This window comes from Petromyzon marinus, chromosome 25 (assembly GCF_048934315.1).
Source record: "Petromyzon marinus isolate PM22_M1 ecotype Great Lakes invasive population chromosome 25, UKy_Petmar_22M1.pri1.0, whole genome shotgun sequence".
Taxonomy (NCBI): domain Eukaryota; kingdom Metazoa; phylum Chordata; class Hyperoartia; order Petromyzontiformes; family Petromyzontidae; genus Petromyzon; species Petromyzon marinus.
In genome coordinates this window covers 3438352-3463711 of record NC_133691.1, presented here as the reverse complement: position 1 = coordinate 3463711, position 25360 = coordinate 3438352, and the positions used below count along the sequence as shown (strand labels likewise).

The 25360-nt window shown below is 45.5% G+C and overlaps 1 protein-coding gene across 2 annotated transcripts in view; it reads left to right on the top strand.

Annotated features, from left to right (window-relative positions):
• LOC116945963 (sorting nexin-16-like) overlaps positions 1 to 22051 on the top strand; it is a 38778-nt gene extending 16727 nt beyond the window's left edge. For both annotated transcript variants that reach the window (XM_032960692.2, XM_032960693.2), the window contains exons 3-7: positions 2385 to 2471; positions 6633 to 6781; positions 9428 to 9497; positions 15286 to 15443; positions 18260 to 22051. In XM_032960692.2, the coding sequence (XP_032816583.2) occupies positions 2385 to 2471; positions 6633 to 6781; positions 9428 to 9497; positions 15286 to 15443; positions 18260 to 18323 (528 nt within the window). In that variant the 3' untranslated portion in view covers positions 18324 to 22051. The remainder of the gene's footprint in view (positions 1 to 2384; positions 2472 to 6632; positions 6782 to 9427; positions 9498 to 15285; positions 15444 to 18259) is intronic.
• Positions 22052 to 25360: the final 3309 nt, after the last annotated feature.

Genomic DNA, 25360 nt, shown 5'->3' with positions numbered 1-25360 from the left:
TGGAAGACATCGTCTAGATAATAGCCAGAGACGCCTATTTACTATTTAAACATTTTTATTGTGACTGTGATATCACCGAGCTCCTTGCTACACCCAAAGCCCAGGATTGTGTGTGCATTCATTCGTTTGTTTGTTTATTCACGTGAGTATGTACTTATATATATAAAACACAATAAGCACATTTTGTAGATTAAACTGTTGTCACGAGGCATCCGGGTCATCGTCTTCCCTCTAAAAGATTCAGCAGTGCGGGGTGGCGGAGCGGGCAGTTTATGGTAATGGAATTTTTTTTCATCCTCATTTTTTCCCTTAACTGCTGCCTTCATCCTCCGCCCCCACCACCACCGTCGCTGCTTATCTTGACACGATCCTCCGGCTCTCCGCCCACCGCAAAGCAACCGGCCATGTGATCTCGCACACGCGCCCAGCGCACACGCGCTCCATCACCGCCACTGCACGGCCGCGATCCGCTGCTTATGCTGCGGCAAAAGCTCGTTGTCAAGTCGAGGACGGCGTTAAGTGCGAACGCCGCGCCGCGGCGCTCGGAATTGATAATGAGGTAGGAATTAATTGGAAATTAGCGGTGAGTCCGTAGCCTGTATTCTAATTCGTTGTAGCACATCGCTTGAGAGAGTGTGTGTGTGTGCCTAGGATGGCTGTTGAAAGCAGAGCACAAGTAAAATGATTAAATAACGAGGCGGACGAGAGAAAGGCTGGAGTGATTTTGAAGAGTGGACTTTAATAATGAAAAGTAAATTACAAATGTGCCTGGAGAAGAAAGGTTTTAATCATCGCGTACTGCCCTCTGCGAGACATGGTTCACAATCAACGTGATCATGAACAGCTTTTTTTGAAAAAGTGGAACCAATCACGGAGTGTATGAAGGAGATATGCACCCTGTAAAATTATGTCGAGAAACAGAAAGAGGAAGGTATGGATTTGAGAAGACATGCAGGTAAAATGACCTCCTTCAGACTGCTGAGGAAAACAAAGTGGGCTTGGGTACGGTGCGTTACTCGAGAGGATGACGGCCGATGGTCAAAACAAAAAGCGATGGAGCGGTAGCCAAAGAATGAAACGCCTCTGATTCGGAGGTCTGCTGCAGAGATGGAGCAACGAAATCAGCGGATGTGCAGCTGCTAGGTGGATTATTCCATTGCAGAGTCATGGGAGATGGGTAACGTGTTGGGGAGGCCTTCATCCAGCAGAGGATTAACTATGGAGAATGATGATGATGATGACGATGTGCTCGTCGATGGGCATGTGTAATGACAGATTGAATGATTGATTCAAGTCGAGTCTGATGCTCGTGGCACACCCATCGAATCGTGCGCGTGAGAACTGATCGGTTAAATGTTGGCGCAAAATGTACGGAGCTCGTACGGATAACCAGTCGAACACAAACTACGAGTGAGATTGAGAAAATGGGAAAAGCGCAAACTAGATGGCATCAAAACAAGTCGGGTAACAGAGTTCATTCTTGCAGGTGTCTCTGAAATGCAGTTGCGACGAGATCCAAATTGTCGCTTGTTAAAATCAATCTGTGACCGAATTTGCGACACATGCCCGCCGATCGACTGCACATACGCTGACTGCATAGACGACGTGGCACGCTGTGGTTCGTTTTATAATTATCATAAAAAATATATATTAAATTGTATCAATCAGGGCGTGATGTAAATGCTGACTGCAGCTGCACATTTGACTCTTGGGCCAGATGAAACCAGGCGTGTAACTTTGCTTGCCCTTGCAATGCATCACATGCAATAGTAATAGTCGTAGAGTGGCTGTGTGCGCGTGCACCTTACGCAGCATTTGGTTGAGTCGTCTACTGCTTCAAATGACAAAAGTAACTTTTCCTTCACGGCCAGAGTTGATTGAAACCCCATAGCAGTGGCGAAGCACGGGCTGGTTAACAGTTTTCTGAAAGGAAGCGTAACGATTAGTGACTTGGATAAGTCACTCCTAGTTAGATGGAGTGGCCACCACGGAATGTAACGTGACCGAGAGTAATATTCGTAATCATAATAAATGACATTTTTAAAATGTGCCCTTTCTGCTCATTACTCAAGGCGCTGTACGTCACGGAAATAAAAATACATCGCAGGCCAAGGGGGAGCAAAACTAAGGCGGCAAATAAATAGACGCTAATTCAGAGACTCGACAGCGAGAGAGAATAAAGCGCGTGCAGAGGCAGGGGTGTGAACGCCGCCCTCGCCCACCGAGTGACGCTGGGGGCAGGTCGCTCGTTCCAAGGCCGCGCAACTGCCGCACAACAGAAGCCACGGTCGCCCATTGAAACTAAAACTAAACTAAAAATTTTGTTTTATTTTACCGGGTAAGGCCCATTTGCAGACAACCCTGTCCTGTCACGTGGCGTGCAGGTGTACAAGGTTCGCGTGGAGCGGAACGCGCACGACAGCTGGATCGTCTTCCGGAGGTACGCAGACTTCGTCCGACTGCACGACAAGGTAGGCGCTTCATCCGCTCGTTTTGAACCTCGACCGTACCCGGCGTGCGCTCGAACGATGCCGTCCATCCGGTGAATGTTCGTCGTCAGCAACCAATCAGAACTGTTTCTGGTGTTGTCCGGCGTCACTCAACGTCACGTGACCTGCGCTGCGCGATTGGCTGGATTCTATTGTCGTGCCAAACGCTGGACCAGCCGGTACAATCAGCTCAGGTGCGAGGGGTGGGCAGAGGGTAAAGGGACTTATATGAACTGGGGAATGTTATATGTCGATTGGGCAGTTGCTTATGTAAAGTGGGAAATATAAACGGCCGATTTGACACTCCCCGGCATTGTTGCATTGCCACCGAGTGTGTGGTGCGTGGCGAGTGATAAGTGTCGGTGTTTAGTGACAATTAAGCGAGTGGTGAGTGGTCCCAAGTCAATGGCGTAAGGTCAATGGCGTAAGGTGTGTGGCCAGTGTCCAGTGAGAGTCAGGTGAGTTGTGAGTGTTTGGTTCATGTGCGTCGCTTATTCGATGCCATTCTCATATGCACACGTGCAAGGGCGTCGCTGTACTTGGTTATGGCGATGTGTATGGCACTTAGCAAAACTGGAGAGACACAAATTGCACGTGGTAATCAGATTACCATGCCCATTCTCTAGGCAATTATTTTTTTAATCAAATTCGCACCGACAGCTTACAGATGACGAGTATCTCCTGTTGTTGAAACACTCTCTGATCATTAGACCTCCTTTTTGAGTACCAAAATTTAATAATAGGGTTTTTCCCTTTTTTTCTGGCAACAAAACTGAAACCTTTTTATGAGGATTCATGTCTGCATTATGCACAATTCCTGCAGTCAAAATGCAAACAAAAAACTTACTATGATAATATATGCATTGTCCTTGAAACGGATTGGTCCACACCAAGGGATGGCTTTCTTTTGAGCCTCGACCCAATTGGTGCTCGACCAGATGACGCCAAAAGGTCGAGGCTCAAAAGAAAGCCGTCCCTTGGTGTGGACCAATCCGTTTCAAGGACAATGCATATATTATCATAGTATGTTTTTTATTTGCATTTTGACTGCAGGTATTGTGGTTAATGCAGACATGAATCCTTGTAAAAAGGTTTCAGTTTTGTTGCCAGAAAAAAGGGGAAAAACCCTATTATTACACTCTCTGATATTACTTAACAGAGGCAATAGCTGGACAGGGTAGTGCTGCGTTATCTCCTCGTGGCCCCCATTGTTTAGACTCGGACCCAAAAGTGTGAAACCAGTTCCAGAGTTTTCTTGCTGAAACAAATACTGCTGAATAATACTAGTCTGGAATCCAAGTAGGCCCGTGGGCTATTCTTATGTGGAGATATAGAATGGGAGCTTTGCTTATGTAGGTTTTCACCCATATTGCTCCGCAATGCATAATGCCTTTGTATACAATATAGCTGGATAACCAATAGGTGTATCATGTGGAGCATATCAGGAATGTTCATTGATCATCCTGGCCAATGTAAATTGCACACTGTGTGCTCTCGGTTCTGTGCCTGCCAATTGGGACACAACTGGAAAAATCACTTTCCGTGTCGACATTACCAGTCCCCCCCCCCCCCCCCCCCCCTTGAACGCATCTCATCTCCTAACCCAAATGCCAGTCTGAGAAATGTATTCAAATCATGGCCTGGAAGGGGGAGTGTGTTTTTCAATATTGTTTAAAATCTGTTTCCATTTGTCGGCGTATCTGCATGGGTTGTGACCGTCAAACTCAATTCACCTGCGAACATCACTCTGTCGATTATTTTGTGTCATCTCTGGCATTCAAATCTCTGGGGCATTATGCATCTCGCTCCTTACATCTGACATGGCAATAGATCCAAAGAGCTAAGCCATGTGTACACGTGCCCCGTGAAATATAATGCACAGCCCTTTTGTCAATGCACTGCTGGATGAAGACCTCACGTCTTTTCGGTCACGGGGGTTTGGTGACCATACTTCTCTACGCTGGTCAGCGCGAGTCTGTAATGAGGAGTACCTAAGGACTCGTTTCCGATATCAGTGCGGTGTGATGCTCAACGCGCAGTGTGCACACCGCTACACGACCGCTGCACACGTGCAGTGCCATGTTTCGCTTTTTCTTGGTCGGCCTCCATTATCTTCTGCGCTGAAGTGCTGTTTATTTACTTATTTGCCGCTTACAATTCTTCTAAAGTGGACGACCGATGTGATCCTTCTGGTCATTCAGAAATTACGTTCGTAGCAAACAAGCGATTGTCATTATTCAGCAGAGTGAAAGATTATTATTTAACAGCACAATAAATATCATATTTCGCGTGATTTTCAACCTTATTAGATCCAATTTTGTGATTTCTAAAATGGCTCGACAAAATTGTCTCCAATAACAGATGGTTTGTGTAAAAAAAAAATTGTTATCAGTCACAAAATGAGATGTGTTCGTAAGTGATTGTTGTTCATGTACACACAGCAGTATAACAGTGTACATCGCACGTTTGTAAATCACCTGGTTGTATTTGGTGTGGGGGTAAATTATAAGAAAAGAGTAGGCCAAAAACACACCCTTTTGGGGATGTTCTCCAGATGTCCCTCCAGTGGAGTAGCTTCCAACTAGGTAGGGGATGTGAGTAATCAGTTACCGCACTGCACCTTCATCCTTCACCTTTCATAAATCACATTTATGATGTATCTACGTATGTATAACTTCTTTCACACTGTACGTAGCCAACCGTGCATGCAATTGTCTTTTTGATTGTCTATTTTTATGCTTATCAGTGTTCATGTGGTGGCGCTTTGATCGGCACCATCAAATGACAAGCGGCCCAATTTGCGTGTTTGCGAATGTTCCCGTTCGTCCGACTTTTAGCGAAAATGTGCCATCGCCCCTGTCGCCAACGATCGGGTAAATTGCCGAGGCGATGTTTTTCGGCCTTTTCGGCCTTTTCGGCAAACGTCTGAATCTGTGAATCTGACCAAACATTGAAGTCGCTCTGTACAAATTCCAGAACAACGCACACTCTCGCACGCACTCCCTCTGCTGTTTGAAAACATTTCTCAAACGGTTCATCATTAAATAGTAATGTGATATTAGCACTGGGACATTGCAATTAAATTATGTAGCATCTATTAGAAAAGGAACATTGTTTCAGTCAAAATTCATCATAAGCCTTTTAACCTCTCCACATTTTAAAAATATATTGCTCGTAATTTCATTCCATCTCTTGCCTTGAGTGCCCCTTACCATCTATATTCTTTTAAAAAAATTAAATTATAAAAACTAATAAAACCCTGACTGATTCCTTATAATTTACATTTAAATTTCATATTAAATCTGAAAATGTCCAATTCCAGGCATTCTGAATCCTATTGGGACATAGACAAGCTAAAATTGTATTAATAATTTTTGCCTTATTTGTGCTTTATTAAAACAGAACGCAAGCAAACCGCCTTCGTACGCTGCTTTGGATTTTTCACCCTTAACCATTTTCAAACTAAGGTTGTTTATCTGGTCAACCCTTCCCCCCGTCCATCGGTAATGTGGTGAGAGTGTCACTGCAACTCTCATGTAGGTGATCCAATATGAATTAAGTTGTAGTTTCATATTGAATTGCTATTCGTGACTGACCCAATTTCAAAACTGGCCACATCGATCAAAGGATCTCAAAAACTTTAGAGACACAACCCAAGGCACAGAGGACTGTTTACAAGTATGGAAAACACGTCGTGCCCTGACGGCTGCCAGTCGGAATCTGCACGGCTAATTAAATACCCCCCCTAAGATAAACACCAAGTTGGAAAGCGTTACGTAAGCCGTGCATATGCATGACCGTTCTCAGTCTCTTCATCATCACATTTCGTTCATCGAATCGAACGGCACGCGTACCCAAGGACGGTTAACAAGCGGCGCTTTAACTCGCGACCGCGTGGAGATGAATATTAACAGGTGCATCGTTGTGGGGAACGTGGCGATCCGATGTTTGTTGTTGTTGGCAAGCGACGCGCGACGGAGCGCGATTTGAGTTGCGGGGGGGTGGGGTGCTTGCGGGGAGCGGAAACGACGAGGCGTGGCGCGTGGGCTGACAGACGCTCGCTTTTCTATTTCCGATCTGACCTCCGCGCTTCGCGGTTTTGGCCCAAAAACACCCGGACGACGTCAACCGTGGTGTCGACAGCTGCGTGAGAGCTTCCCCGAGCTGCGCATGGAGCTGCCGCCCAAACGCTGGCTCCGCGACAACTTCCACCCCGGCTTCCTGGAGGTGCGGCAGCGAGGCCTGCAGGCGTACCTGTACAGCGTCGCGCTCAACAGCCGGGCGGCGCGCAGGTGAGAGCCTGCGGCCCGGCCTGCAGGGCGGCCTGCTCACGAGCGACGTGGTCGCGGCGGTTATTCTGCACACCGCAGACGCGCACGGTGAACCCCAGTATTTTGCTCATGCTGACGGTTCACCATGTATGCGTGTTGAACTGCTTTCGCACCGTACGTAGCCAAGCGTGATTATCGGCGTAACATGAACCGGTTATCTTAGGAGATTTCATTCACTCGTAGAGTAGTAAGAAAAAGGCTCTACCCTTTCCGTCAATACTACAGGAGGCATTAAGATGTTCAAGCGCCAGTATGCATTAACCACATCACGCTTGTGGTAAGACATGCAAACACACACACTTTGATAATGCACGCGTTGTCATCGAAACTGATTGGGCTACATCGGAGACGGCCCCTTCATGGCCTTGTTTCACCACCAGTGCTAGACCAGAGAACAACGCCAAAAGGTGGAAAGGACAAAGGCACAGTATCCAATCATTGGTAGCTCGGGTTGAGCACTGTAGCTAACAGTTCTGCATGGTAGTGAATGAGGTCGCATGAGATAACAGATCTATATTAGAGTGAATGGATGTCACTTTAGCCTACAGATCTCTGTGCGATTGAATGCCATCACTTTAGCGAGCAGACCTCTGCGGGAGCGAATGGAGGTCACGCTCGCTAGCAGATCTCTTTGACAGTGAATGAGGTTGCTTTTAGCTTACATATCACCGGTGACAGTGAACGGATGTCACTTTAGTCTACAAATCTCTGTGGGATTGAATGCCATCACTTGAGCGAACAGATCTCGATGGAAGGTGAATGAGCTGGCTTTAGCCTACAGATCTCAATGCGGAGGTGCAGGACACACGTTGGAAGTTGGGGCTGTTCCACTTCCTAATGGCTCACTGTGGTCACTGATTAGATTGCAGAAAAGATCCGCAAAGTTTGGCCTCCCCCCCCCCACTGCACTACAATTTTTGTAAAATCCACACAATTACTGGCTAGCGACTCAGTCCTGGGCCTGCCGTGCGAGTCATTAAAAGGTTCCGTCGTCGGCATGATCGGCCGCCTTGAAGGGTTCGGGAATCCTAACCATGGTTCAAGCCCGGTGTTCTTCACTCATTTTCAGAGGGGAGCGGAGGAGGAGGAGGGGGTGGGGGGGGATCACTCGTGGCACCAGTGCCAGTGCTGGATGTAAGCAGCGAGCACACCGGACAGCGGAATGCAGCAATGCCCGATGGTTAACAGATCTACCGAAAAGCTATACGTAATCAGAATATTTATTTATATTGGAGGAATCCGATGAGCTATGAAGCTTTTTTTCGCAGATGTCCAGTAGATATTGTGTTAGCTACAGCAGTGTTCTTCACTAATTTTCAGAGAGGGGGGGGGGGGGGACTTCCGCTGATAAGACATCATCAGTGTGTATGAGGGCCGCCACACATTTGAATCCATTGGGGTTTGACAGCAGCACGATGATGATGCGGGGGTGTGTCGTCGGGGAGCCGGACATCAGGGGCCGCCAGTGGCCAGTGGGCCCTGCAGTGAAGAACGCTGATCTAGTGCGACTTAGGCAGTGCCGGAATAACACGAGGATACTAGAATGTTTGTTCTCTGTATCTTGCGGGCTGTCCCTTAGCCATATCTAAACATGCTGTTCGTTGTCGAGATACCCACGACACCCGTGGAGGCTGTGCACCTGGCACCGACGCACACGGAGCAGCGACAGTTTCCTTTCCCGCTAGGAGGACGTGTTTGCGAGCGTTGTGATTGCGCCCCAGGACACAGCGAGGTCCTGTTAGTCGGTCGTACTGGGCACATTGGGTTTTATAAGCAAGCTGTCGGGAAAAATGATGTGCCTTGACACCGCTGACACCGAGTCAGACTCTGCATCTCGGTGGAATTGAGCGCACTTCCTATGGCCATGGGACCCAGGTCAGAGTGTGCATGCGATTGTGTGTGTGTGTGTGTGCGCGTCCGTACGTGCTCAGCGATGTTTAATCCGTGATGTGCAGCGCAGACTACGTTATCTGCAGCCAGTTGCAAAGGCACAGCAATTGATCGTGCTGCAGTTAATTATAAGTAAATGTTGGCAATAAAAAATAATGGGTACAGCTAAAAACAAAATAAACACAAAACAGACTTGTTAAGATGGGTGATGAAACGAATCTTTGTAAATGAGACGGCTCGAATTTACTTTGGTGCGTGCTGGTTATGCACAGCGTGACGTGTTTTGAACACACCCCGCGCTAAATATTTCAGCGGGAACATTTTTATCACCGTGCCAGGTCACATTTGCCATTGTGTGCGAGCCATTTGCACTTAAATGGGTCGCCCATTTAAGCACGGGGTGCTTTCATCAGCGCGTTGGGTCATAAGTTTAGGGTGGGCATCTTTGTCTGTGTCACACTTGATGTGCACAGCATGTGAAAAAAATAATTAACCAATCCCGTCTTCAAACCAGCGCATACATTATTAACAACATGTAAAAAAATGCTAGATGTATAAATAAAATAACGAGCCAGCTGTGCACCATTGCGGTGGCTTCTAAATCCTCAGTTCTCCGAGGGGGGGGGGGGTGATGGTGGTCGGTGTCTGAAGATCCGCCGGCTTTTTAACGGTTCCTAGTATTTCCAGCGCTGTTCTTGTTTCCCTGTGCGAGCGCAGCGCTGCAGTGCGAGAGTTCCTGTGCCTCGATGAGCCTCCCGGACCCTTCGACAGCTTGGAGGAGAGCAGGGTGAGGTCGCAGAGGTCAAATTTACTTCCGTCCTCAACATTGGACGGGGGGGGCGAGGGCGGGAAGGACAAGAAGTCAATAACACAAACTGTGCTTTTGTGAGATTTCAATTTTAAGAGTCCACTAGAAAAGTTGCAGAGGTGTGTGTTTTTGTGTTTCGTTGCAATAGATGCCCACAAAACAGTACCTATTTAGATGGAGAGCAAATTGTGTGCATGTGCACAAGCACTTTTTTTACGTGTGTGCAAATTCCGCCAGAACCATTGCAGCTAAATAATTGATCATTTCAGTGCGGAATGCACATTTTAAACCAATGCGCCCCAATTGTCCACACTTGGCCCCCCAAGGGCCGGCCTTGGCCAATCTTCGTCACACGGAGTGGCACTTCAACTGAAAATGTGCAGTGGCATTAGAGGTGGACAGCTCTGAAAAGATGCAATCAGAACGGAGGGGAAAGAGGCCATCGGCGGCAGAAAGCCATTATACTCGGATGAATTCCACGTGTAAAAAAAAAAAACACCAAGATTTTAAAATTCGTTGCAAACGATCGTGGATCTTGCGCAGAGAACAGATTGGTGGTACCATCTGGTGGAGAAATCCTTGTAGTGCCGCTCGTCGTCAGTCGAAGAGGCATTTCCAATTCAGTGCATGATTTTTCTTTTGACCATTTACAACTAGCCTGACTCGAGGCCTCACAACACTCAAATTGCCAGAAATATTGGGGTAGTGACGGGACCTCAATAATTGACACAGACACACCTCCATTAATAACACCGTTGGTCACTGTTAAACAAGGAGGGCGGCTTATGAGAGGGTGCAACCGTGTACAATATCACTGGTTTAAAAAGGAACATGATTCGCTCAGTAAATACCTAGATTTTGTATTACATCGCCCGAGGAGCAAAACATATTTGGATTAACATTTGAACTTGCCGATGAGTCTGCATACGTCACTGCCATTTTTTTTTTAAAGTCATTTCAGTGTCTTAGATATTTTTTGTAAAAGTCACCTTACGGGATTAGAAAAGTTGTTGTTTTCTATTTTATTTTATACCTCAGGCAGATACTTCTCTATTCAGTCGCATATCATTTACACGTGTTCCTTTCTCCTTCATCGCGCATTATATACACATGGTATGTTTATATCAAGCGGAACCTCCGTATCAGCCGGGCGGCGGTGGCATTGCACTTGGCCTGTAAATCCAGCACTGTGGAGGCGAGAGCTGTTGCATCACACACTGGTTGCGAAACTCCCTTCCCGTGAGCGTCGAGGTGCCATATACCCTGGCAGATCAGGGTATATGGTGGTAGCAACAAAATGTGGACAAATCTCCACCTATTCCATCTGTATGGGGTACATTGTTGCATCCTCCCACGTGTCGATTTTCTCTGGGTGCTCTGATATCCTCCCGCATGTCAACACTCATTAATTGGCCGGAAAAAAAACTGTACTATATAAAGGACCGCAGAGCTCGGGCAATTATTTGCAGCAGCTCACCGCCTGGCTGCCTTTCCCGCTTGTCTGTGGTTCTCCCTCGAGCGTCTGCATGATTCGCTCGCTTCAAGAGCGAGCAAAAGTTTAATTAAATCTCCTTTTGTGGTACCCGCGCTTGTTTTTTACATCCCATTCTAAGCAATATCAGAAAACTTGAGAATTTATTAATTACACGATAAACCACACTGCCCTCCCCATGAATGTAGCCACATCGCAACCATAACCTCACACCCAACAATCCCCAGTCTCAAAATCACGTAGCAAAACTCATACATTATTGTGGAACAGACCTGGAAGGTTGAAACCTGTACAGTTCGTTGAGTTCAACCAAGGCTGCTGGCAAATATTGGCCTGGAAAGTAAGTACGGTGATGGATAAAACAAGAAGCCCATTTATTATTTGTTAGTAGAGACACAGAAGGGAGGTCTGCATACATTAAGTAATTTGCGGCTGTATGGTAGGTTACACCCCACTAGCAACTTAGTGAATTGTCATGATTTAGGTGTCACGGTTCAATTTAATAATCGATTTTCTTATTTTTTATCTTGTTTTTGCCATCTAACGTGCATTTTTATTTGTTCTATCACGCTTGTAGTTTTGTTCGCTCTATTAACCGACTACTACCACTTCTGATAATTATCATGACGATCAGTTTAAGAAAGCAAAAATAAATGTCTTCACAACCATTGTCGTAAAACAAACTGTGGGTCGCTGCAAGTCACACTAGACCATGGTTCGGATTCTTACAAGGAAGCCAGTCTCCCAACAGCCAAAACTGAAGCAACTTAGCAAAGATCCCAATGATAGAGAGATACATTTGTACCAAGCAATGCTGAATGGCTCCATTGTTTTCTGATTTATTTTGGAGAAAGAAAAATATGCCCAATCATTGTATAAATAATTCTGCGCGTCGTCAACACTGACCTAAAACGCAAATTGTTTAACATTCGTGGTGGAGTGGTGCAGTGGTTGGCACACAACACCACGAACCCCCGTGACGCAAGTTTTATTTATATATTGGCTAACATGAGAGGTGAATGACGTCTGAAATAGGTCTTAGGCCCCCTCCTTCGCCAACTCGCACGGTGAAGTATGGTAAACAATCTCCCATGACCAACATCAGTTTGGGGAAGCCTCCAGCAGTGTATTGACAAGAGCGCTATAAATTATTATGATTAATAATCGTATTTATTATAACATTCGCATATATATTTATAAAATAAGCGAACGCTATGGGCACACTGCATATCTCACATCAATGCCGTTAATTTGTACACTTCAATATTTTCAGGGCACCGTAGTGTGAATTGAGACCCACAACTAAAGGCCTCATTCTCTCTGCCTTCCACTCTGAAGGAGGGCTATGACTGTAAATTCTTAAGTAATGCCTTCCCCCTGTGAAGTGGATTTGGTATTAACATAATCCCTTTCATGCCAGTGTTATTCCATTGCCTGAAGCGTTAGCTTATTTTATATTTATATGTGTATTTCTGCCATAAGTCAGTGTTAATGAAAAATGTGCGGGGTGTTTGTAGTTACTGAGCCATTGCCAACATAGGCCCTTAGTTTTCAGTTTTTTGTTATTTACATATCTAAAAGGTGTATTTTGTATACAATATGTTATTTGGAGCTTTTTGTAAACTTTGTTTTAGACAACATGTAGAGGAAGGGAAGAAAGGTGAGATTTGTGAGTAGTTTTACAGCATCGACTATTGTCTGTAAACATTGGTGTATCTCGGCTTATTTCCGTTTTACTATATTTTATCCGGCCAAGTATTTCGGCAGTAGAGTGAGTGGCTAAACATGAGAAGGATATGAGTTCAAATCCTCGGTGAGGGTTGACTCAGCCCATGGTCCCTGTGTAGTCAATAAAACCAGTACCAGTTAGCGTTAGTCAATAGCGTTAGTAGTTGTCCTTTGGATGGACCCACCCTTGCCACATGAATGTGGAATTTGCACCACTGGCCCAGGGCTGTAAACAGGTGCTGTATTACAACACTGCATTAGACTTTACAACACTACATTAAACCACCTGGATCTAAATTTGATTGTCTTGAATAAATAGTTTAAGGCAGTCAAACCATGTACACTGACATGAAACAATATCAAGGTTTAACACACGCAAAAAGTACTAAGGCTGGCATTTTATTCTTGAAATGTTCAACGCAGCATTTCACCAATGCTTAGAATGCTCTACCAGATACTCCATGCGACTGGATAGCAGTGATTTGAAATACACACGAGTTGTGTAAATATTTGAATAAAATACGGGAAACAAACTAATATTCAAAGTTCATGATCTTAAAGTCAAGATTCAAACAGAAGATCACAACTGTTTTCTGATTGCTACGCCTATGGCCTGGTGCTGAAGGCCATTTGCTGGTGGCAATGCAGCACTCACCTTCGCCCTGACCAGCATGTTGAGGCAGGGTCAAACAAACCACCCATGACTGACATGGCTGGAGAGGCCCTCGTCCAGCATGTTGAGGCAGGGTCAAACAAACCACCCATGACTGACATGGCTGGAGAGGCCCTCGTCCAGCATGTTCAGGCAGGGTCAAACAAACCACCCATGACTGACATGGCTGGAGAGGCCCTCGTCCAGCATGTTGAGGCAGGGTCAAACAAACCACCCATGACTGACATGGCTGGAGAGGCCCTCATCCAGCATGTTGAGGCAGGGTCAAACAAACCACTCATGACTGACATGGCTGGAGAGGCCCTCGTCCAGCATGTTGAGGCAGGGTCAAACAAACCACCCATGACTGACATGGCTGGAGAGGCCCTCGTCCAGCATGTTGAGGCAGGGTCAAACAAACCAGCCATGACTGACATGGCTGGAGAGGCCCTCGTCCAGCATGTTGAGGCAGGGTCAAACAAACCACCCTTGACTGACATGGCTGGAGAGGCCCTCGTCCAGCAGCGGATTGACAAAGGGCTGTAAATAATTACAGTTGTACATTTATTATACACAGGGCCGGAGTATGATATGCTGGGGCCCTAAGCTATGTCAAATTAACGGTTCGTAAATATAGGAATGCCATGTCAGAATGTAAATGAACCATTTTATATGCTTATTTTTCTCTCCTTTATTTTTCAATCGATTATGTAAAACGTGAAACTCCGTTAGGGTTTTTTTTCTTATTTAGAGGCCCCTCATAAGGTGATGCCCTAAGCTGTAGCTTACTTAGCTTGTGCCTAAATCCGGCAGTTATTATACACTTACGTGGAGGTCTATCAAATTGACAACCTATTGGATAATATAAAAGTGAAAATAGTTATCCGGGTAAATGAGGCAGTGGTGGAAACTAGACAAATCCATAAAGAGGTGGATCTTTAAACTTCCAAGGATGGTGCGGATGGAGCAATCCTGAAATTTCAAGCTTTATTAAATAGGGCCAGATATTTAATTAAAAAAAAATTTGGATTGGTTTAACACGTAGGCTTTCGTGACCAATATCCATAATAGAGTTTTTTTTGGGTTAGATCGCGTAAATATATAAATGTAGCGTCAAAAGGACAGGATCAAAGGGCTCGCATAATGTGCATGCATAATGTACGTTGGCTCATTAATTTCCCCCCCCCCTCCCCCCACTTTGCGCAAAGCGCAGAAGCGTGGTCAACACATCTACGCCTCTATATAAGCAACGAAACAGGTGGACTTCTCCACAAATCTGGTTGTTGCCTGATGAAGCTATTTGTAATTACTGGTGAAACGTCGTACTCAGATTGTAAATGTTGTGGGTTGGCTCTCCAACACACCGGTGTGCTGTACTAGTGAAGAATTGGCATGTTCTGTTTACGTGACAACCCTTACTAATTGGCTGTGTCGGGTGGTTTGCGGGTATTAACGACACATTTATATATTTACGCGATCTAACCCAAAAAAAAAACCTCGTGGATCTTTTGTTGGAGTCAAAAAGTGGGGCGGGGCAGGGTGGGGTGATCCGTCAAAAGGCAAGACATTCACCCCCTCACAATTACCCAAATCTACAAGCTTCCTGTTAGCGTTAGTCCGTATTATAACGGCTCACAATATAATACTCGAGTGAAATCAATGTGCATGTGAAATGGGGGGGTCACTAAGATTGACCTCGATGAAAGTGAACGGCGGTCGATGGCACCGCGCGCGCGGGCGCAGAGATACACGGGAGCGATCAGGAAATGCATCTCATCGGATTTAGCAGGATGTCATCTCACGGCACCTCCACTACGCCCGCCCCCTCCCCGGTCTGTGCACCGCGTGCGTGCCCACGTGCGTGCCCACGTGCGTGGGTGCCCGCGTGCGTGCAGGCGTTCTGCGAGAGCCTGGAGGAGGCCAACGCGCGGCTCCAGCGATCGCTGCTGGAGCGCGAGCGGGAGCTGGTGTCGTGGCGCCTGGAGGGCGAGGAGCTGCGGGCGGCGCTGGAGGCGGCGCAGGCTCGCGTCCGCGTCCTGGAGGACGCGCGGCGGTAAATATACCGTGCGGCGTCGCACGACGCCGGCACAGCCACCACCACCACCACCACCCCGTACGCGCACACGCAAACAAAAAACCGCGCTGTGTTCGGGTCACGCGCGCGGAGCGATACGGTGCGACCGGGGAAGCCTACGCAGTGGCGGAATGGTGGCGGATTGACGGCAAGCATTTGTGCCCGGAGAGGACATTTTCAATCCTTGCATTATTTTTTTTTCCCATTTTATGATGTGTGGTTCAGAAACGTGGACACTTGACAATGAAAATTTAACAAAAGCCGAACGGAACACAAAGAAGCACGGAGAACTGCATTTGAAACCGTTCATTCGTCACTTTTCTTAACGTTTCCCATTTTTCTTTATCAGAGCTCAACGGTGTAAAGTCGGTCAATCTCTGTCCTGCCTCTGTTCTCTGAAGAACGGTCATTACCTGAAAATGTCAGCATATTATTTATATTTCCTGTTAAAATGCAGTGGTCGTGATGGTGAATGTGGGTTTTTTTTAAATCCTGCTTGCACACCACTGCCAATGCGCAGTCCCTCTATACATTTTGTACATATAAGCCACAGTTTTTTGCACAACAGGAAAATTCAACCCACATTTTTTTTCCCCGTCTCATTTTGTAACTACCCCATGCCGCGATCAGCGTCATCAGAGGCGCTCGGCAAACGGACGGAGGGGCCGAAACGTTCGCCAAACGCCGAGTTCGGGGAACGTGCACTCAGTGGCACCAGTCCAACGGCACGGAACAGCCGACCCACCGACACACTAGTATTGGTGCGAGGGTCTTCCAAAAGATGACAAGAGACGCGCGCGTTTACCACATCTCTTGTCGTAGATTTGTACAGCGCCCTTGGGGTGTGTACGTCTCAATGTGGAATTATTGAAGCCATTCAAATAATCGTCGACATGGTTTGGCGAGTTTAAAATGGCATTGATTCGACATGACTCAAACCAGTATGACCAGGAATGCTCTGGTGACATCAATGTCGTGTCCCGAACTTGTTTGCTAATCAATCATCACAAGAGTGACATCACATTTTGGAGTGTACCTGACCGAAACTTTTAATTAAATCGTTTTTATATTTAATTAATGGAGCTTGATGTTTGCGGCAGGCAACCCAGGACACCCTAGCCTCGATGTGTATGTAGAAGTTAATAACGATGTGTTTTTTGGGTTGAATTCATTGTTCGATTACTCTTTGCTGAACTTTTAATATACATTGTAATGTATTAAACATGATTATGTAATGCATTAAACATGGCCATTTTAGCCAATGGAAGTAAAAACGTTAATTCAAACATAAATGATCTCAAATCATTCCACAACAATGGTTCTGCACTTAATTTGGCTAAATTTCAAATTTGGGAATAAAAAAAAATCCCTAATTGGACATGGATGGGATAGTGCTGCCCTTTTGTGTGTGCAGCAGAGGTCACATGACAGGATCTCAGAGGTAGCTCTGTGACATCGCCTTCCATGGGCCATTTTCCAACACGAAGGATTCTGCACGGCTCTGAGACGTCTGAATGGATACCTGTCTCTTGACATGAAACCGAAAGCACGATCTGGATAAAATCGTGGAATAAAAAAAAAAAAAATGTACGCTGCTCGTGTAAAAATTTACCGCATACTGTCTATGTTATAGCATACCGCTGCAAGTCTACGGTGTTCGCATACCCCTGCACGCATAGAATTACCAAAACATTTTTTATTACAAGAGCAGAATAATAAACTTTGTGACAGTGTGTCAGCCCATGCGTATTCCGGTTTACATGCCTTGCCAAGATGTCATGACAAAGGCACACAAACCGTAATGTTGATTTTTTCCCCTCGTGAGCGATTTTCACAAACTATATTTCACTGACCCATGTAGACCTGGGAGCAGCAGTAGTTTATTAAAATATTTATACACTTTACACTGCGCGTACATATATTCCGATATTGACTGTTTTTGCAATGATTACAACATTGCTTTACGGCAAGAGCCTGATTTCACCGCGCGCCATAGTAAATATTACAATGGTAACGCAATTGATTCGCCGTGTGGTTTGGACAAATTAAACGACGGAAGTGGTTCTGCGCATAATTAAAGAGATGGACCGCTCTATCTGCTCCATTCACCGTTGTGTGTCGAAAGTCATTCCACCGAGGTGAACGCGAAAAAAATCTAAAGAGAAAGGCGTTAAAAAAACTCTCTGCAAGAACCCCGCAAGGGGCTTCTTCGTGTCGGGTCCAAGCCATAAATCACTCGGCTGCTTGAATTAGCGCTCGCGAACTGCTCCGCAGGCATCGGCGCTAAAGGTGAAGTCGTTTTTTGCGCGACCAAACGGTGTGTTTGGGAGTGTACACAGATCATACCGGGGAAAATATACCAGTGTTATGCACAAATAGTTCATTCGCTGGCAGGAGGGGGTGGAAGGCAACAAATATGAATAAATGACAATGGCGTGCTATTATATGATCTTGTTTTGGACGCTATATTGTCATGTTATTGTGTTACGTTATTCAGCCAGAGGCAATTCGTTTTGACAGCGAATGTTGCGAATGAATACCGTTCATTGTTATGTGGGGAACATTCCCACCATGCATTGCTGTAGGCAGGCTCATTAAACGATGAGAAAACTATTTCACTCATAAGGGTACCCTTGATATATATTTTTTGTCAATGTGCACAGCTATTATTAATTATTATTGACAATATAAGTAAATGATGAAAGTCGTGCGTGCTTGAGGGACGAACGAGTGACTTGTTATTGATGAACACGTGAGGTGCAAACAGCGATGTTTGGTTTCTTCCGTGTGTTCAGCTGCAGGGGGGAGGAGGATGGTGACGGGAGCAGCGATTCAAGAGAACCGGAGGGCCATGTTTAGCAGACGATCCACGTGTCCACCTCCCCACGCCATCCCTTCCCCCATCACACCCCCTCCCCACACCCCCTCGTGCTCCCTACGGCAGCCTTGGGCGGGGGGGGGGGGACACACCAAAGGTCTCCCGGTGCTTAAGATCCCACAAGCTCCTCCCAAAGCAGCCTGTCACCTGTCATCGACAACAACAGGGAAATGGGATTGCAAAAAAATAATGAGGTTTTTTTTTTGCTATCGATTTCCTCTGATGAGTTTTTAAATGTAAAAGGTTAATATATGGCGTAAGTTTGTAAGCGTAATCATCATGATCAATCCACTGCTGGATGAAGGCCTCCCCAAGCGGCCGGCATCCCTCACGATCCTTGGCGATGCAATAATCCACGGAGCACCTAGATGCGAGCTAATTTCATCGCTCTGTAACCTCGGTGTATGTCCTCTCAGGCTTTGGCTGCCACTCTGTAATTATTCTAGCGATGTGTCCTGCCCAAACCCACTTTTCTCAACGCAAGAATGATGTGTTTACACCTGCGCATGCGAGCGAAGGGGATCATCCATTTATTTCTGCCTTGGCTTGCCATCATCCACTTAATACAGAAATGAAACATTAACATATTTCCAGAAATGACAGCGAGACAGTGAAGCGAAATAACTAAATAGCTTCAATGCAACACTTGTATATGGAATGGTGAGTGAAAGCAAAGCCAGTACAGTCTTAACACACATGTTCAACATGATCTCACTGCAGTTATCTCGGTGTGCTGGTGTTCTAATTATTGGCAAGCTAAATAATAAGCACGAGGAATTTTCACAGCAATTGTTGAACTCGGAGCTGCCACAATTAAGCGTTGTGCACTGGACCCTGAAGAAAGTAATATCATACAATCAGTAGTCTTTAATTATTTAGGGTTGAAGAAAACTAACTTGAGCACAATGTAGTTTAGAAATGTAAAACGGTTGTGTGTGTGATAGCATTAATACGTATAAAATGACGTGGAACTTAGGGAATGGTGATACAAGAATTGTACTTTTTTTTTGCAACACATCTCAGAGCCTAGAGCAGAAATGTGCCTTTTGTGAGTTTTATTGCAATCGTGGTTTTTTTTTGTATTTAAGCTTACTCCGAATTTAACAGAAATGCCTCTGGCTTAAGGAGCCAAATTTAAGTCACTTTAACGAGATAAGTGTACAAGATTGGACATTTAATGTACAATCGAAGAAAACAAGTGTGCCATTAATCTTTCATTTTCCTTCACCTTTATCCGGCAGTGTTCTTCACAAAGCTTGGGGAGCAGCTGTGTCCCAGTTGAGCATTAAAGTCAACGGCTATTGCTCGTCAGTTGTTATTCCGTCAACGTTACTCATCTGCAAGTGTTCTGTAAATAAAATATATATTGTTGGTTATGCCAGCGTTGCCACTGCACGCTAATTATTAATTATGACACGAGTCTTGCATTGTCCATATTCATTCTATTTCTAAGAACTACGCTTCAGAAAGACTTCCCTCACCAGTGTTAAGAAAAAAACTATTTAAGATTAAGTCTAACCCTGAAGGCATCACAGACACATCTCCTAAGTAAAGTACCATGAAGGTTATCTTTTTGCTGTGGGTACTTATTGGATGGCCCTCACTGCTGAACCAGTTGGCTGTTTGTATTCTTCGCCTTTTTCTCTCGGTGCTTTCAGAGATTAATGCATTCACATTACATTCAATAGGGGTCTAAGTTGCATTCACCATCAAAGGCCATGAAACCCTCAAGGATTCATTGGGGACACACATGTACATGTACAGCCCTTTGTCATTCAGCCCTTTGTAAGTGCTGAGTGATGGCCTCCTCACGGCGTTACATGTCATGGGGGTTAATAGAGCATAATTCACCATGTTCCGTCAATGTAGGTTAGTATACATGGGCGCATAGAAATGCAGTGTGATGGAGTTTGCTGCATTGCCCTCTGCTGTCCACAACACAGCTACACAGGTTAGGTATTGCCTGCTACACTGTCATACACGGTGCTTGCTCAACCAAGCGCTCTCCAGGTTCAATCTGCTGAGCTTCCGATATTTAACTAGATCATTACGGGCGATTTGGATATAGGCATGTAGCATATATGCCGTCTTTTTTATCAACCTTATGGAGATGTAATTGATGCAAAGCTGACAAAGGGTTCATTTAAATGTCACTGGTATCAGTACATATGCTGGCATTGAAAAACATACTATAAGAGCACAGAGTGGGAAAGGCATTTGCTAGCTTCCCTGAATGACTTATGTTTTAAATTGAAGCTGACTTCTAGAAACAAACGTTAACTTTTTCAACTTTGGCACTTATTCAGTATTGGGGACATTCCCATCGTACCATAATGCGAATGCCTCTGATACTCGATAGTTATACTTTAATATCGAATGCTGCATGCTTCTCGCTGCGTTGTCTCATTTGCTAAAGGAGACTTGCTCATGAATAATTAGTGTCATGGTTTACGTGGTCATTATCAGCCATGATCTATTCACTGCTGAATGAAGGCCTCTCCGTACCGTGAAATTCAACTAAACGCATCTCACTCCCGCACGTGATCTTTTATCTCCATCTCCGTGGCTGTATACTGTTGGGTGTATTCTGTCCTTTGGTTCAAGTGGTGCTTACTGGCTGCTCATGCTGGCTGCTCATGCAGAAGTATCAGACACTCCTGGGAAAATGAGCACTGTCCTCTCCGTGGTGAGTATCGTGTGCCAAGCCCTGGTCTGTTATGCCGATCCCCTTTGTGTCATTGCCACATTATCTGCCAACTATAAAGGCACATCCGCGAAAACAACACACGCTCATGCAAATATGATGTTTGGCATCGTAGAGTTTGCACGCATAGAATAATGACATTAAATATTCATCGCGTATACAGTGACAGTCCCAGCCACTACAGCTGCACATACATAATGCTGAAATAATAAAATGGGTACTTGTGCAATGGAATGGCTCACAAATGAAGTGCATTAATAGTGGCGGACTGGTATCATTTAATAAGTTTACACGCTCCTGTGATACATATTCTAATCGCATATTTAATTCAATTTGGGGATAAAACGCGGACTTCGTTTCGGTCGTTGAGTCTCGTGGACAAGGAAACACCTTGGCTCTCCAGTCTCGAGGTATCGCTGTGACGCATGAACAAGATGCTCGTGTGCTCTTGAGTTTTAGCGATGGCCCCTTGGGCAAAAAAGACAAGTGCGCGCACCCCTTAGGGCAAAGCTAGCGGTAATCAAAAACAAACAAAAAATACTGGGCTCGTAATACCAACACGCCGCCTGGGTCCGCAGTCTCCTTTCACCAAGCGTGACAAGAAAGTGGCATTTTATTAAGGCCCCTTGAAGCATATCACACAAGTACAATAAAGACCGCTTCCAGCAGCCAAAGCACCAGTTCTCGTAATCCTGAGCATTGCTGTAACACTTAAAATAAGCAGTTATTTTGTGTTTTAGTTTTCTCTGGGTTCTTGGCACTTTTAAATCACTGGTTGGACAATGTGAAAATTGGCGATTATTGTAATGGCTTGCACTGACTTTTTCATTTGAGCACAATTTTCAGTGCAGTGCAGCTGCCTCGTGTTAACTTGTGTTCTCTGAACACCACTCGCTGCGGCCTTAATGCACTTTGCTGTACAAACGTAATCGCATGCACCAAGTGCGAATGGACACATGTACTTGCATGACAACTTATTAATAAAAGCTAACCATGTGAACGGAATGTTGATGCAAAAACTATCTGGGAAGCTGATTATTTCAGACATGCTGCTAAAGTACAATCTTGCAGTGAAGTGCTTGACTGGTATTTGTTTAACTTAAATTGGTGTGTGGGTTGCATAATTCAATGTTTTTTTTTATGGGAAGCACGCTTGGGTAAAACATCTCAGTGAAGGTTAAAAAGTCCGATTGGTTCCCCCACTCAATTGAGAATAGGTGGTACAGTAATATCGCGGTTTTTGTCGGGGATGCGTTCCTGAAAGGTGCGACGATGATCGTCCAAACTACGTCAAAGCAATTTACAGGGGAGGTGGAGGCGAAGGCTGAGAGACGACGGATAAGAGAAAGGACGGACAATGCTGTCGGCGATGTGTGGATTTACGCGACGCAAATCAGGTAGCAGTATTAATAAAGTGGCGACGTATTTGTGAAATTATGTAAAAGGGGTAGATGTAAATCAGGGTATTACTGTACTCCCCTTCTTTACAGCCTTGAGCCAGTGGTGGATGTTGAATTCGACCACTCTTGCCTTCCCCGCAATATGGGATTACATCTTAATGATGCCAGGTCGATCTCCAGCTTGGATTTAAACTTCCAGTCTTCAAATTGGAAGAAGTGTACCTTTGTGCCGCCCATTACGAGGAATTGTGCAATATCTGGTACAATTTCAGTGTGTATAGCATTTCAAAGGATGGTTTACAAGAGGACTACAAGAAGGCAGGTACTCAAATAATCATTACCTATTCATGCAAGAGGCATAACAAATTAGTAAACCAAGAGACTGTTTATAATTCACGCCCCTTTGTTAGTGATTTATCAATCCATTTAATTAGGCATGGGGAAAATATTCAATTTAGAATTCTACAAAACCCCAGTGGATTCCATGTGCAAGATAAATAAGCTGCACATGTATATTTTAATGGAGGTGTTTTGAAACACATTGCTGCGGAGGGAGCTGGTAGGAACGTTGGGTTGCTCGGTCAATAGCCAGGGACAACGGCGGCACCACGTGGTGTATTCTGCAAATATGCCCGACTGTGAGGGTGGGCACAAGCCGGTGTGAGTAGGTTAAACGTTGAGTTTTATAAGGGCACAACGGGGTGACCAGCCCCTCCCCACCCAGCCCCACCCCCCCACCCAGCCCCACCCTCCCCACCCAGCCCCTCCCCTCCCCACCCAGCCCCTCCCCTCCCCACCCTCCCCTCTCCACCCAGCCCCACCCCTCCCATTTTTGGATGCACAACGGACGGACGGAAAATGACCCCCTGTGGGCTGGTGTAACCAGGAGGTTCCTACCAGTATTAAATAAATGTGAACTGGCTGTACCTGAATCCCGACGTTGCAAAGGAGGAAGAAGAGATGCCCGGAAGCAGATGCAGAGTGCTCGGCTCTAAATTCAGCATGAGCTCTCCGTGTTAAACACCCCGCACCCTCCTCGGGATACGACACTGAGCTAGCCATCACATATGCTCATACATGTTAAAGGTCTCACAGCACTTCTAAAGATTGTAAAAAAAAAACATCCATGTACGATATTTCCAAAACTGTCTTGATTGAGCCTCCATTCCAACAAGGTTATTGAAACTAAGACGCGTGGATGGAAATTATGTAAAATCTTCAAGATTATACTCTTTGTTTTTTTCGGTAAAGTCACATAGGTAAAATTAAATAAATGAAAACTAAATTAAATCACGACGTTTCGGAGGCAACACAAGCTTCCGTCTTCAGGTGGAACAGTCACAGCAAAATAGCTGTATCAAGTGAAGAGCTCTGAGACACCCGAGATTACATCAATTCCAGACACCCATCTATCAAATTCACCATGGAAGTGGAAAAAGATGGCAAGCTGCCATTCTTGGATGTTCTGTTTGAGAGGAGGACTGATGGCTCTTTGAGACATTGTTTACAGGAAGTCCACCCACACAGATTCCTACTTGAAGCCTGATTCCCACCACCACCCGGCTCAAAATAATTATCTCATCAAAACATTATACCATAGGGCTCATTGCATTTCTGACCAACACCACCTGGCCAGTGAATTAAAACATGTACATCTGGCCCTCAAGATGAACGGATACTCTGACCGTACTATCCGCCAAGCTGTTTCTCCCACCATACAGAAACAACCACCTGATACTCTGATCAAAATTATCACGTTGCCATATATAGCAGGCGTTACCAAAATATTTCCAAAATTCTAAACAAACACAAGATCCAGGTCCGGTTCAATACAGTACACAAAAATCCGTGATCTGATCCCATCCGTAAAGGATGTCATTCCTGACTTACAGTACCCCGGTGTTTACAAATTGAGTTGTATCTGCGGTGACTGCTATATCGGGGAGACGAAACGACATTTCTGACCGAATTCGCGAGCACAAATCAGATTTTAAACACGGCAGAACTAATTGGTCGGCCGTAGCTGATCATTGTTTCAACACAGCGGGTTCTCATGACATTGTTTTCTCTGATACCAAAGTTCTCTGCAAACCTCCCGGTTATTACCAAAGATTTGTCCATGAAGTCATCCAGATATACAAACATAGACACAACTTCAACCGAGGATGGTTTTAAATTGAGCAACCATTGGAAAGATGTCATCAACCAAGTCAAACTTTAGCGGCCTTATAATTGTACAGCCATTTCCATTTCTTCCAGTGGGCTGTACTCGCTCTCGTGCAGCGCGCCATCGCTTCCCCCGAACCCCCTGCAGCATAACAAAGGCGGCTTAACTTAGCCCCTCCCCACCACGTACCTTCCTGGCTCCTCCCCCCCCTTAACCTGTGTATATAATCTCGGGTATCTTAGAGCTCTCTTCACTTGATACAGCTATTTTGCTGTGACTGTTCCACCTGAAGACGGAAGCTTGTGTTGCTTCCGAAACGTCGTGATTTAATTTAGTTGTTTTCATTTATTTAATTTTACCTACGTGACTTTACCGAAAAAAACAAAGAGTATGAATCCTTGCAGTCGCGAATGCTTCAAATTTAGAATCTTCAAGATTCCCAGCAGTCTTTTTAAGGAATTATGACCAAACTTGTAAGTACCTGTGCAGTCAAATCCCTTTTCATGTAAAGACACAAATTGTATTTAATGCACATCTGGGAATTCCTGCATAACGTCACACAAAAGTGAATAAATGAATGCCTTGAAGTGCCAATGGAAATAACTGAGGCGTGCGCGTATCCCGGGGTGCTCCCGGGCCGCGCTCCCAGCAGCGGCTGGCGGGGCCATTTGTGAGGGGGCCGAGGAAGCCGACGGAGGGAGCCGATGGAGCCGAGGGGGCTGACGGAACCGGGGGGGCCGGGGGGGG